Source organism: Anopheles aquasalis, chromosome 3, assembly GCF_943734665.1.
Source record: "Anopheles aquasalis chromosome 3, idAnoAquaMG_Q_19, whole genome shotgun sequence".
NCBI classification, from domain to species: Eukaryota; Metazoa; Arthropoda; class Insecta; order Diptera; family Culicidae; genus Anopheles; species Anopheles aquasalis.
Window position 1 is genome coordinate 55,101,049 of NC_064878.1, and position 15,000 is coordinate 55,116,048.

The 15,000-nt window shown below is 52.3% G+C and overlaps 1 protein-coding gene across 2 annotated transcripts in view; it reads right to left on the reverse strand.

Annotated features, from left to right (window-relative positions):
- The window catches only part of LOC126579183 (myosin heavy chain, non-muscle), a 37,551-nt gene that overhangs the window by 21,981 nt on the left and 570 nt on the right, over positions 1-15,000 (reverse strand). For both annotated transcript variants that reach the window (XM_050242553.1, XM_050242554.1), the window contains exons 2-3: positions 13,372-13,909; positions 9,146-9,361 (exon numbers count right to left, since the gene is read on the reverse strand). In XM_050242553.1, coding sequence (XP_050098510.1) covers positions 9,146-9,361; positions 13,372-13,506 — 351 coding nt within the window. In that variant the 5' untranslated portion in view covers positions 13,507-13,909. The remainder of the gene's footprint in view (positions 1-9,145; positions 9,362-13,371; positions 13,910-15,000) is intronic.

Here is a 15,000-nt window from a genome sequence, read left to right on the forward strand (position 1 = left end):
GATGAAACAGCGGGCCTCTGCTGCCTCTCTTCTGGCACATCGTGCTCTTCTTCTCCTTTTTCATGCGATTCGCTGTTTACGCCAGTATCGGCGCGGCCAACTCCGGGTGGGGTTCGGAGTAGCTCCACCGTGCCAAGGGTACAAGGCACGTATTCAAGGTCACCGTTTGTCCGGTGCTCCCGCGGTCCCACCATCACGGACCGCTACCACTAACATCATCAACAGTCCTCTAGCACAACCACTACCACCACCACCACCATCTTCGCAGCGATCGAGTGAAAGAAACATCGCCCTAGCGAGCCTCATCACCACCCTCCCCAAAAAGGCCCCCCACCCACCGAGTTCCGGTCGTTAGAATGTGTACGCATCTCTATTAAGACCCCGGGAACTGCTGCTGCTGCTTGGTTGGGGCTTGGTTTGGTTTTGGTTTTTTGTGAGTTTCCTCGATCCGCTTCAATACTGCCAGCACACAAACGACCATTTGTAATTCCAAGCACGTGTGTTCACAGCATTCCACAACAGCAAGACTGTGGCCGGCTCGCCACGGAATGGAAGACAAGACAAGGTCTCCTCCCCTGCCCACTCACTAACAGGCAGCAAGTGAACCGAGGAAATTAAGCGAGTAATTGATGATCAACTAGAGAAAGGTTAGCCTCGGCTGCTGTTTGCTGTGAGGAATGCTGCTTTCCTTGGCTGGAATGCAAAACTCTATTGATCCGTAGCTCATCCAGCGGCCTCTCCTCACCTCATCAGTTCATTAACTATCGCCACAACCTTGACTGGTGTGGCGATGATGATGATCGTTAGATGATCGCACACCATTGCTAACTCGTAGCCAATACAGCTTGTGCTTGTGAGAGAAAGAGCGAGAGAGACACGGGTCGTTTAGTTGCTGAAGCAGCATTTGGACATTCAAACAACGCGCGTCACCACACTCATGGTGACTCATCGCGCGATCCTCCGTTGACAACATGGCATCGACTCGTTCGCTGGCACTCCACACAAAAGGAGAAGAAGAGAAGCTTCGCAGCTGGAATGTGAAGACGAAGAAGAAGCACGGATACGCTCTGTTTGTATCCGTTGACCACCGCACGGACGCCGAGAGCGGCTCCGTTAAAGGTCCTTCATGTGTGCGTGCATCTGTTTGTTTGCCAGGTCAAACAAAGAGGTCTTCTTCGGCAAAGAGACAACCGGCCAAAACATGGCGGATGAATGAATCTGACGTAATGTTACGGTTGATCGGAGAATCGACTTACGAGGAGCACAGTGCGGCACCGTTCGTGCGTGCGTGCGTGCGTTGCGCCAAATCAAACCGTTGGCAAACGTTATCGGACGCGCTGCCGTTTTGCTCCACAAACCAGCAATTCAATAAGATATCAACAAATCGAAGGCGGACCCTCGGGGGGGGGGGTCTGTTGTGCGTGCCACGTACACAACGAGGTTTCTGATAGAAACACAGATGGTGTTGACACACGCCACTAGACACAATTGTGCGTCAACGATCCTCAATTGGTCAACCAACGAAACTTGCGATCCAAGCGACCAAAGAAGGAAAGCGTTGTGGCGTTACGCTGCGGTTGATTCACTATTAAATATCGATATCGTGAGCATCGTCTCAAGATGCAGTGATTCTTCGTTAAACATTTCATTATCAATCCCCCACAACGTCCAGGGGTGGTTCGTCTGGAACGAACAAAGACGTGGAGCTGTTGCACCACACCGCCATGGCGCCAGCAGTGCTCTGGACGGGAGAAGGATGCACTCGGTCGGACGGTTGGTCGCCATCACGATCTCGGCATGGCAGACCGCCAACCGGCGTGTCTTGGTGGTGGTGGTGGTGGTGCTGTGCAACGCAATGACGCAAGCACTGGTCTGCGCTCTGTCTTTAATGGCCACGTCGAGCTGCTGCTGCTGCTGCTGCTCTCTCCGTTGTCTCCGCCGTCTTCGGCCAACCCTTTATTATTCTCGCCGGGCTCGCCGATGATGGTGATGGCGCGCTAAATGATATTTACTCTCGCACAGTCGGGGTCAACCGAACCCAAAGGGGCCCGCGGAGTTGAGTAGTGACAATTGAAGGTTAATAACGTGCGCCGCGCAACCCGCTTCGGAGCGTCAAGAGTGCAACAAGTCCCGAAGAAGAACAACAAGGAGAAGAAGCCAGCCAGTCGATTGTTCTCAAGCACAGGGGGGGGGGGGGGGGGGGGGGGTCTTATGCAGGCCTTAATTGTAGGGACATAGCAGGGAGGAGTTGGATTACAAAGTCCGTTTAACGTTGATTGGATTCACGGACACCCCCCTCTCTCTCTCTCTCTCTAATCGTGTGGGAAGGATTAGCACACGGACACGGATCGATGTGGAAGGTGTGTGGAGGAAGTGCATTAAAGTGTCAACAGAACAACAGATTAGCAGAAATGCGAAACGCCGCATAAGGCTCTTATAGAGGGCAATTGCTGCACACGGAAACGGTGGTCGCTGAGCCGCTGCAACAGGACATTGTGCTCCGACGGAAACCCCAACGATGCAACAATCGACCGACTCTCCTCAATGACGGCGAAGGAACTGGCTGGCCGCCTGACATAAGTGTGCCAGCAGCAGCAACAAACATGAATCATCCAACACACCATCGGGACAGTTTCCACCTGCCAACCAGTCGCCACCGAGGACGAGACACAACCGCCAAACCATCGTGTGCCAAGTAGTCGCCTGGCGCCACAATCTGCTGCTGCTGCTGCTGCTGCTGCTACAGTATGGCACCCCGCGATCGCGATCGCGGACTTGCCATTTTTGGACGTAACATAACATCGACCAAAACGGGCGAGATCGGGCGAGAAGAAGGCCTGGCCTCTACTACTACACCGTGTGCGTGACCTACTGCTACATGATCACCCCTTTCCCACCGTCCCTCTGATCGGTGGTGATCAGCCGGTCCGAATGGCGACCACTTCTCATGCTGCTTCCACGGCGGAAGGTCAGCTTTAGCTCGCGCCCATCACAACTGTTCCCAGGAGAGTGCAGAACAGGCGCCAGATGCACTTTCTGGAGGGGAAGGGATGCATCAAACAGCGTTTGAAGGATGATTTTGCATTAACGAAAGGTGTGCGCTCGATCGCACGATCGCATGCAGAGTGATGCCACATGGCGCCACCACAACGGGCGCCCCCCCCCCCATCCATGCGTGCCTTATACAGTTTTTGCTTCCATTTATGGTTAAAAAAGCAAATGATGCCTCTTTCAGCGAAATCGAAACTGCCACCGGCGGGACCCGTGATGGTGGAGTGGCGGCAGTGCGAGCAACCCCTTCTAGAAAGCCGAACCAACATAGCCGCTAATGTACTTAACACGTCGATCACCGACGCACCGACGCATGGTTATCGCGTGCAGAGTATGATCGCATCAATCATCAATCAAGCGCTACAACAAAAGCCAGCTCCTCAAATCATCTCGTCACCTCTCTCTCTCTCTCTGGCGAGCCGCGGCCACACATTCCTCTTCCTTCCCCATCATATCGCGACGCAAACTCGAGCTTTCAGCGGGCATTATATTCCCCGGGTCGGGTGCTCGAGAGCATAATCTAACTGAAAGACCTCTTTCAGCAAGCCGTCAACTGAGGCCGGGGGCTCTCAAGGTGTTTTCGGGGCGAGCGACGAAACTCCGCGGGATCTGGTTAGCTGCAAAGTGGGACACACTTCCAAAATTAGCAAGACAGGCCCCCCTCGTTCCCTCTCTCTCTCTCTCCCCTCGTGACAAAGCGAACCCAGTGAGGCTGCTTCGGTGCAAACGAACACAATAGAATGAATGCGCGTAGCCGTCCAATTCCGTCCATTCCGTCCGTCCGTCCGTGAAGATATTCGATTACGGCGCTGGTTGCAGCGGCCACATTGTTTTCTTGGAGACCTCAACACTAATCAGAGCCAGAGAGTAGTAGTCGAGTACCATCTGTTTCAATCCGTCGGGTGTCGCGGGCATCACACCACTGGCCGCCGCCGCTCGCTTAACGTGGCACACCGAGGTCGTTTCGGATCGGACACTCCTCTCCCGTGGACCATTTAGACGTATCGCACCGTGAGTCAGAGAGTTGGCTGCTGCTGCTGACACCCATCTAATGTCGTGTCGATCCGAATATGGACAATCGGATCAGAACAGCAGCAGACCGGGCTACCGGTTCAGTTAGTTGTGTTTGAGGCATGATGCAAATGAGCTAAGTTACTTCTGATACCACTAAACGTATGTATTAAAAAAGAGACAAAATTTGCCGATTTTTCATGGGCAAACCGTCAATCGCACTGCAGAAACTAAAAATGCAGCATCAATAGAAGTTATCCATGAGTCAGCAGACAAAAGTTTGAAAGCTCTATCAGTCGAACTCTAATCGTGATCGTTCTAAGCTAACTTTAAGCGTAGTATCTATTGTAACAATTTATCGCAAAAACCGAGTAGGAATTGATTGCAAATGCACAGAATGAGTTAAAAAAAAATACGCACAAATATGTTTTCGACTTCCGTGTCGAAATTACCGGCCAACTGCCGGAATCCTGCTCGGAATGGGATAGAATTTTTTTGCGAATAAACTGATAAACTCCCTTTCCATATGTAATTCACAGAACTCAACTATCAGTCATAGTTTATGTTTTATTACCTTTCAAAATTTGTCTCTCTTTTTTTAATGCATAGATTAGTGAGGGGCCAGCACTCCTCAGAAGAGGGCGGAGAAGCAAAACCACAAAATGATCGATCAACCGTAGAAAGAGCTGCACATCGTGGTGCATCTCTAGAAGAGCTGCTCTCTGCAATCGGATAGGATTACTAGGTGCTTCGCATCATCATCCAGAAGAATCCTAGCTTCCAATAAGAACGACGACCCAGTCCCCTCGCAGACGAACAACTCCAGCAGTCCAACCATTTCCACCAGCGGCATTAGCAAAACGATGACGGCTCGCGATCCACCCGTCCATCCATCCAGCAGGGCCCATTCCGTGGAACCAAGGCCCCTCCTACTCCTCCTCCTTCGGTTTTGCTGAGAGTGCTTCAAACAAACGCGCAAAGTTGACAACAACCCAAGCGGGCCGAGGTTGCCAAGGGAGTTCTGGGTGTGCGTGCATGTGTTTGTATGATGCCAAAGCGAAACTAAAACAATCGCCAGCCATTATTCTTACACTGCTGCTGACGTGTCCTCTCCCCCCGCGGAATCATATCATCGAAAGCTGTATGATTCTGGAACAACAACCACACTCTGGCCGGTACGATGGCAACTCGTCGTCGTCGTCGTCGTCGTCGTCGTGATGCTCGATTTCCGCGTGCAAACATGCAAAGCACGCACGCACCACACCCCAAGCGGTGATGGTTGATGGTGGTTCGAGCCACCGAGTGGCCTCTGAAGTGATCTTCTCTTGATCGCGTCTGTGTTTAAGCGTTCAAACGCTTGCTAGTGCTGATTGTGGTGTCTGCTCGGTTTTGCTTGAATCGCGATCACCGATCATATCGCTCTGCGCTGCGGATGATTCGCCCTACGGACAGAATACTGATGAGACATTGGGATTGGGAATCCAAAAGGTTTCAATTCCTGCTGATTACGAACGGCTCTTACCATTGCGATCTCATTTCACTTCCTCCGGATGCATCACCAGACAAACGAGGTGGTGAGTGAAATAAGGGCAAGACACATCAAGTGAACGGCGACGCCACCATCTACCAGTACACAGAGACACGCATATCATCATCATGCAACTGGTTGCGCCAGGCGTGGCGTGGCGTGGCGTGGCGTGTGCGTTGAACCATAACCTATCGCTATCAACCTTCCATATAATGCGGGCGCGCGTTTGGTGCTCGAGCGCTCGATAACTCTCGTCACCAATGTCACCAAGCTGCTTTCCATATACGCTCTCGGTTCACAGTGCAACAGTGGAAGGAAGCACAGAAGCACCAACCGATAAGAAACGGAAGTAGTACAGTAGGAGTGCGTCCGTCCGTAGAGAGTTTAATAAACTCCAGTGGCGCGATTCAATTTGAGAAAGAATGTCTAGTGGCTGGACAGTCGTCCATGTTGCGCATGACGTCATGGAGGGCTCTTTGTCATCAGCGGCACAAAGAGAGACGCTCGCGCTCGCGCTAGCGATCACAAAAGCACCACCATATCGCGGCATTTCGCAGCGTTCGTAGCGTTGACTCATTCCTATACCTCACCGCGGTGGACGCAATCAGCGACAGATAAGAAATTCCTAACGCTCCCTCCCTGCTTGTTCCTCTGCAGCAACTGAACCCCTGCTGCTGCTGCTGCTGCTGCTGCTGCTAGTACTACTCGACGACACTTAACGCACCACCGCTTGACGGCGTAGTTTCAATTTCATTTTTAAAGTTCAAGTTGAGCTTCGCAAAATTAGTGTCAAGAGTGGGGAGCACACACAGGCGTGCGTATCTGTGTACACCCTGCCACGGTGGCAGTGATTAAATAATTACCAACCACAGAGAGGAGTACATGCTGGTGGAATACATTAACAGTGGACGCACCACATTATTCAAATTGCGTGGCACGCAAACGACGGTTAACCGTCCCGTTGTCGTCATCTCTCTTGCTCTTTCTCTGTGGGCGAGGTGGCGGCGGCAGCTTTTGTTGTGTGGCGGCGGCAGGCAAACAACGCGGAAACGACGCGCGGACCAAACGGAGCGCGTGGTGTAGGTGTATGTGCCTAACAAGACCAAACACCAAACGTGGGAATGTCGCGGCGGGGAGGAGGGGATATAACATACAACAGGACGCCGCGTGCACGATCGTGCGCCAAGATGGCGATCAGCAGGGCGACCACCGAGCGCGCCAACCTGCCCTGCCCTGCCCTGCCCTGCCCTGCATGTTGGCGCTCGCATTCTTTTCCTGCGCGAATGTGAAATGGATCACCGCATGGCACCTGGCCTCTCTCCCCTGGCCACCGGTCGATCGTCGGCGCAAATTGATTGATTTTAAACGAGACTTCGTCGCTGACTCCGTGTGGTTTATGTGGTGCTCTTCTACCGGTCGCATGTGTGCGTGCGTGGGGGGGCACGGCTTCAATTCTTTCATCTTCGATCCAACCAGCGGTGGTGATCGCCATTCATGGATCGTTCCGAATGGTTCCACATTTTGCGGATGTAAATGTGGTCGCGGTTCATCCGTCGCCGGGCAATCGGGCACAGAATACAGACGCCATGCCACGCCACAACGAATCATTATGCTCATCGGTACACCATGAATCACACATGTTGTGGGAACCCACCCCGCCCAGCTCCCGTGTACATTACTCCTACCATCACTGGTCGATTGGAAAAGGAGAGAGAGACACCAACCGATGACACCCACCACCACCGTCAGGCCAGTTAGTGATGAACTCGAACCAACCGAGCGCCGGAAAAATGGGTTGTAGATGCGAAGGAGGAAGCAGCGACGCATCTGTGTTTCTTTGTTTGTATTGTGTTCGAACGGACGTATTCAAATCGACACACCCGGCAGATGATGCTGGCGGCGGCAGTGGCTGCCACTTTCTATGATCGTGTCCTCTGCTCTCTGTCTTCCAACGGTCGTCGTGGGCCAACCAACGGGGGCACAGGGCTTCCGACAGTCATAAATTCATAAATCCCACTCTGATGGGATGTGGCGGGCATTACGGAACCGGATCATGTTTAACCAAAATCAAAACGAATCCGGATCATGTCTCCGGAGCGGCAGACTGTGGGCCAGTACACTCGCTGGGTGAGGCATTAACAATTGATACTACCGCAAGTAGTGAAAGCACAATGGAAATGACAGTCTTTAAAGGACAAATGAAATCGGTCTCTTGTTTTAGTGATTTAAGAATAAATGTTGTTACCATGACTGCATTTTAAGATGTCCTTCTTCTTCAATTGGAAGGTTTAAAACAGACTTTACGGAATAGGTCGTCGTCAGCTATTCTCATGATGTAAAGTAAGTACTAGTTAAAATAAGGTAAGCATTTAAGAGAATCCTTTATACTTTCATCGTCGTCCTTGTCGTTCGATGTCTTGATTATAACCCGTTGTGGCTGCTACAACGTTGCTACGCGAATCTCTTCTGTTATGTCATTGTCGAATCAAGGTACCACCTCTTGACCCTAAGTACAGATCAGCGCGAAACAGGATTTCGCGCTTACGGCAGGACAGCATCACCGTGTCACCGGTTATTTATTTTTAATGTCCCTCCCTGGGCACCAGACACCGCAGCAGGTCCCGGTTACTCCTTAATTGATTGATGATTGACAGGAGCGACACAATTACACCACTCTCTCTCTCTCTCTCTCTCTCTCTCTCTCTCTCTCTCTCTCTCTCTCTCTCTCTCTCTCTCTCTCTCTCTCTCTCTCTCTCTCTCTCTCTCTCTCTCTCTCTCTCTCTCTCTCTCTCTCTCTCTCTCTCGCTCTCTCTCTCTCTCTCTCGCTCTCTCTCTCTTTCTCTGTGTTGTTAACCGTTGCGTAAATCGTAGCGATAAACTACGAACAATGAAGAGCCGCCGTTGGACATTACACATTGAGGAGAAAGTGCTTTAAATTGTGTGCTTTTGCACCTTCACCAAGGGCCACCACAAGATGGATGCATTCCTGGAGACATTCCTCACGCAACCGAAGCACCGCCACGATCATCAGGAGATCGTAGTAGTGACCTTTCGCTCCTCTTTTGTCCTCGGCCCCCCTCCCCCCGTTTCCCGGGGGCCCAAAAACGAGTAGCCACCAAAAAGGTTACCCAACACACACTCATACACCGCCGTGTGTTTCGGTGAGGTAAGTCGGTTGTTCTCATAAATTCTTTCTGCCTCCCAAAAATGGTGAACCAGCCGCCGCTGGCCGCGCTGACCAACAAACTGCCGCCACACAACCACAGCCCAATAAGGCAACGGTGGCACAGCCAAAAAAGGAACCCAATGGCACACACCACTCGCACAGCGAGCCCGCCGTTCGCTCGATCGTCGGCTTCACGTAACCCAGCGAGAGAAGCAGCCTTCGATTGAATCGGTGGCACATCGGTCGAGCCTTCGCGAGGTGCCCAGAAGATGATGATCGTATCCTAGGGTCCCCCCCCCCTTTCGCGTTCGTGGTTAAGGACGTCCTCTTCCGATTGTCGCAAAAAAAAACAGTAAATCCATCGTCATCGGTTGCCACACGGTACTTACATATATCAGCCCGGAGTAGTATCGGTCCTTGATGTTGTGCAGGACGGACGCTTCGTTCAGGCACGTCAGCTCGGCCATATCTTCGACTTTGTCGAACTTGGGCGGGTTCATTTTCTGGATGTCGTCCTTAAGTACCAGAACGCGCTTGCCGGTTTCGGCAAGCTCCACCTCGACCTCATCGCCCCGCTCGCCTTTGATGCTTGCGGCCACAAAGCCCTAAAAAAGAAAACAGAAAGAAAAATGGGTGTAAAGAACATTAGAATTCAGTTCAGTTTAGGCGCCCCTGGCGTGTTAGTAGAACCAATCGATCGGACACGCTTTAAAGATTGGAAGCACATTTCCAGTATCCGTGCCTAGCCCCGATGAACGTCCAGGGGCAACGAGCAGAAGGGATGGAGAGGGAATTGATGGTACACACGTAAGGTACTGCTGACCTACATCGGCAGTACACATCACCGGAGAGTCCGGTTTACCCGCGCCTGTCCGTTCCGTTCCCCGCGAACCTCTCCTCGATCACTCTCGATCGCTCGCTCGCTCGCTCGCTCGAAGCAAGGTTTTCTTCGCGCGAGGGAAACTGCGACCGCTACACGTTGACCGTATATGGTAAGGTTTAGGTTCGGTTTCGGTTTGGTCGAGCGTCAACGACGCCATCAACGACGAGGAGACAGCAGCGGCACCAACGGCAGAGATTGCAACAAGGTTGGCTCTGACAGGGCGCTTGGCGCTTTAGAAACGGACTCAGCACAGGGGGACGCTCTTCTCGTTCCCTCTCCTCGCACTCGCGCACTCTCTGGTGGCGCCGCTTGGTTCGTGTACCAAGGACGCAACATAAGTACTCGTGTGGCCTTGACGGCCGGGCCCGATACCCCAGCGGCCCAACGGCCGAGGAGCTTGATTACGCAGAGACAGAGTCCCTTTTCTTTCTTCGCGAACTCTGCTGCCTCTCGGCGGAATCTCGAGAAATGAAAGACTGCGGGTGACAAGTGGGGGGACTGGGGCATCTGGTAGGTCAATCTCATCGATCATCAACACTTTTGTTCTATCAAAGAATAAAACAACCGAACAGATGATTTCATTCGAAGTAGCAAGGGAGCGACGAGCATTATGCATCAGAGGCACAACGTTCAAGAATCATCAGCATCGAGCTCATGGAAGTCTTATGGACATGAAACAATACCATCTCTTCCCGTCTTCTTGAAGCTATTTCTGTGCTCCAGACCGACCGACCCCAACGGACGGTGCGAGGACATATGACTCATGGGCCGTTTCCTGCCACGTTTGGCACAACAACATGCGACCGGACCGGACCGAGCGTCGGTTCGATCGCGACGCAATCCGAGATAACGCACCCAGCGCCAAACACTAGCCAATACGATGATCGTCCCGTCGTGATCATCGACCGAAAAAAAATACAGCCAAAACAAACGCGGTTTGGTTTCGTTGGCGTTTGGATATTCGTTTGTTTTAGCGTCGATCGGTCCCCGGCCGGATGGATGAGACACACCAACACCCTGACGGAAGAAGACCTTCCTCCCTCCCGTCCGCAAGCGTTAGTCACCACGACGAACCTGAGCGGAGACGATGACGATCGCGCACTCGATAATATCTGGGGGGCTCGGGGTATTTTTTCGGGAGGAACTTTTTTTTTCGAGAAAACTCTTCTTCTTGGAAAACCCGTGGTTGGTTGGCCGCCCAATAGCATCATCATCATGATCATCATGCTCAGCGTGCACCCTTTCAAACCTCTTGACTTGTGCGTCGGGGCGTTGGCCCAGGCCAGTTCACGAGGAAGCACTCCAAAGCCAGACGCAGCAGCAGCAGCGCGTACCACGCAGCCAGTCAGCCGTCGTTATCTTTTCGGCAGTTCTCGTGTTTTTTTTTTGCTCAAAATGTTTGCTTTAAAAACAGTTATTTACTTTTTGCCATCATGCTCTTCCGTGCTCCTGCACTAACCTCCACACTGGCACGGAGCCGGAGTTGGGCCTGGCTTTGGACTTAAAGGGGGGGGGGGGAAAGTGGCCAAAAGAAGAAGCAGAAAAAAACGGGGAAGAGGGTTCACTTTTCATTTTTGGCTTGGTTTTGCGCACGGGAAACGCGAGAAGGCGCAAGAAGCGAAATGGCGGCATGGTAACTCGCACTTGTTTTTTATCAGCAGCGATCGCGAGCGACGTTCCCCCCCCCTCGGGGGGCGGGAACACGGGATCAGAACGGATAGGTGACGTCATCTGCTGATTCCGTGGCTGGCCCCAAGTAATATTAATGCGTTGCCAACTTGGAGACCGAAAAAACGATTACGTCCCGATGGAGAAAGACAAAAAGGGACATCAGGATCGACATTTTAAAGTTTAAAAGGCAAAATGAACAGCGAACGAGGAAAGGCGAACACAGCAGCACCGACGAGAGAGAGAGAGAGCAAACTATTTGTATTTGTTTTGTTGATCATTGGCGGCGAGGTGTCCAAATGTGGAGTCTTTTTCTTGCCTTTTTTTTTTCATCCATCGGACAACGAATTCAAAGCGGGAATATTGATCCAATGCAACTTTGTCGGCACTTTCCGTGGCCGTGGGGTGAAGGAGAGGTCGCTGCTTCTTGGCTTTGGAATCGAGACGCGATACCAGAAACCAAACAACAGCATCATCGCTGAATGCGCTCTCCCTCTCTCGCGCGCAGGTCAATGTCTTCGCCCAGCAGACAGGTTCGGTGGAGTATCATTGGAGGGTGGATGGAGCATCATGGCGATGGCGGTGACCGGCATTAAGAACCCAACCAAGACATGACATACCCCACCAGAGCATATGCGCTGCTGGTGCAACGCCCCGCGGAGAAGCCACAGAGAGAGAAGATATGCAACTCTGGCATGCAGCAGCAGCAGCAGCAGGGCGGTGGTTGGCCAAACAAGAGCATTGTCCAACGCACACACTCATCAAGCGATAGAAGAAAAAGGGTTCCACAACTCGCGGGGAGCAACCAATGTAAGAATGGGAAGCATTGCGTGGTTTCTTCTTCCTCTCGCCGATGCTCCGCGGTCACGGTGCACGCACACATCCGCCCTTTGTGACTCGCTGGCTCTGCCGGTGGTGCCGGTGTGTTCGAAAATCCATGCGGAAAACTGTTGGCACATGGTAGAGCCATCGCATCAACCGAAGCAGCAGCACCGAGTGCACCAACACTCGAACGACTCGAGACGAGCCGGCGAATTTTCCGGTTCCCCATATTCGCGCACGAGAGAGAGAGAGAAAGAGAGCGAGAGGCCACTGCCACACGGTGCAGAGACCTTATCAAACATTCATATTCCAATTTAGCGACATCACGTCACCCCCGGCATGCACCGGAACGACGACATCCTGCCCTAAAACGGGCGCCCGCCCCCGCCTGCCCATCGGAACCATCGTTTCATCGAATATCAATCAAACCGCGTCCTCAACTCACTTTTCGATTCTCGTTCTCGTTGGCGCGACCAACGCGCCTTTATATCCTATCTTATCTTATCTGCCCCGTCAACTATGCTACCATCCCTTCACACCTCACCGCCAAAAAAAAAGGGGGAAAAAACCAAAGACCATCCGGTCATCGAGCGGGCAGCTTCGATCAAGCAAACGCGGGAACACGCAACAGCGGAACTGATAAGAAGGTGCAGACATGGTGATACTGTACACACGGCCTCCTTCTCTCCCCCAGGGATCCGCGCGATCTGACGGCTGCTTCCGCCACAAAACAACAAACCGACGAGCCCCCCACCCCGCTCCGGGTTCCTTACGGAGCGCCAGAATGATCCACACTCCACACAGACCTCTTTCCAACGCGGTCAGGGATGTTTTATCAATTTCCAAGAGCAAGCTTATCGCGAAACTCCAACAGCACACGGACCGGACCCCGGCTGCGCAATGTCCGCGAAGTAGTGTGACCAAACAGACAGACAAAGGTAGGGCGTGATTCAGATCTCTTTTCCAAATCAAACACTTATCCAGCTACTTTCGCACCCTCTCTTCATCATCGCTGGATGGGATTTTTGGTCCAAACCTTACTGAGTAGGCAACGAATGAGGAGAGGTTGTGTGATTCATGCTCGATGATTTCGTGATGGAAGCGGAATTTGCTAAAATGTGACTCATACCCGGGGAGAGGGATTACGCGGTAGTGCTTTCCGTGGGTCGAGCCCATTTCTCGCTCTCTTTTTTTTTTTGGCCTGGAAACAAACAAACGCGTTATGGACCCCGTTATGCTCACCTGTGATTCGTGGGGCACCCAGACGAGCCGCTTCTGTGTCCACTCGGCTTGCGTCGCCGGATCGTTGAACGAGTTCCGCTCGACCGACAGATACTTCAGCTCCGGGTCATTGCGATCCCGCAGATCCTCGGCCATGATGGTGGAGGCGGTGGTGACGGTTATGGTGGTGCCTTTTCTTTAACTCGCTTCACGCTACTCAACTACTGGCGACAACGTCGATCGTGATGAAGAGTGGATGAAAATGGATCCGGATACACACTGATGGGAGATGGATGTTCGAGGGGATTCTCGCTTGGTTTTACAGAGTTTATAAATATGGCTTGTGGCTACTACGATTTACAAACACACCAGAGGTCACACTCACTCACTCACTCACTAGAGACACACTACAAACTGCACTGCAACACACCTTTGCTGGCTTGCTTTGCTTGCTCACTTTTTTTATCACTCACTATTTCATTTCGCATTGGATTGCCTTGGAACCTTCCGGTATTTTGCTCGATATGATTCTCCACACGGCGCACACACAAACAATTTACTAAATTTAGGGAAACAAATAGGACATTAATTAAATGGAATCAAAGGAATTAAAGCAAAAGGGGAAATCACGTCATTCAGTTCCAGCTCCAGAAAACGAAAATTCGAAAACCAAAAACAGGGATGGACACCACAGCAGAAGATAAGCAGAGGACACGCGCGCCTCCCAGACAACGCACAACGGTCCTGGCTCGCACCACACTCACGGAATATGCACGGCTTCGCGCGATCGCGGATACTCTTCCGCTGCTGCGTGTTGCTCTGTGTGGTTTTTTGTGTGTTCGCTTGTTCCGTGCGTACCGGTGTGGTGACGACAACACAACTGCTCGGTCACGTTGCACTTCGCCGTATGCTGAACCGTCGAGCCGTGTCCGCTGGTTTTGCTCAAACGTCACCGTCGTCGCCCGCTGCAGCAGCAGCCCCAGAGGCTTGGGTGACAATAGAGGTGGGGAGGGCTCGTGTCGTGATCGCGTTCGCGAAAGTTTTCGCGCAGCAGGCTGCTGTTGCGGGGGGAGCCTGCGATTGTGGGCTCCTTGGATGGGAAGCCAACCCTTTCTCCCATCGCTGCTGCTCCGGTGCAATCGGTGGGGACAGTGGAAATGATCCTAGTGGCCTAGTGTGTCGTGACAAAGAATTCGGAACAAGGAGACCCAAGGAGAACCAGCAGACTTCACTGCGGATAAGTCACCTGCCCCTCCACGTCCTGGATTTGAGTTTTAGCTTGATTCGGACAGAAGAAGGACTGAAATTAAAAACAGCAAGGATGTAAGGAGGAGTGCAGATTTTTTACGCATCATCTAGGACAGTTTGCATCCTTATCCACCGGTGTAGCGAGCCAGTTCCGTCCACAGCCCGTCTAATCCACCATTTCTGGCCCGTTTTGTCAACAGCTGCAAAGCGTAACATCTCGCTCGCCACGCCGCCAGAGAGGGTAGTCGTCTTGGTCTCTTGGTGCCCTTTCGCTTCCACCTTCTTTGGCTCTTTATGCTGCGAGGGGCCGGCGGACGCACCTTGCTGCTTTTTGGGTACTTTTCTCCAGAGCAAACGACGATGACGACGATGACGACGATGACGACGGCGACGAAGGACCAC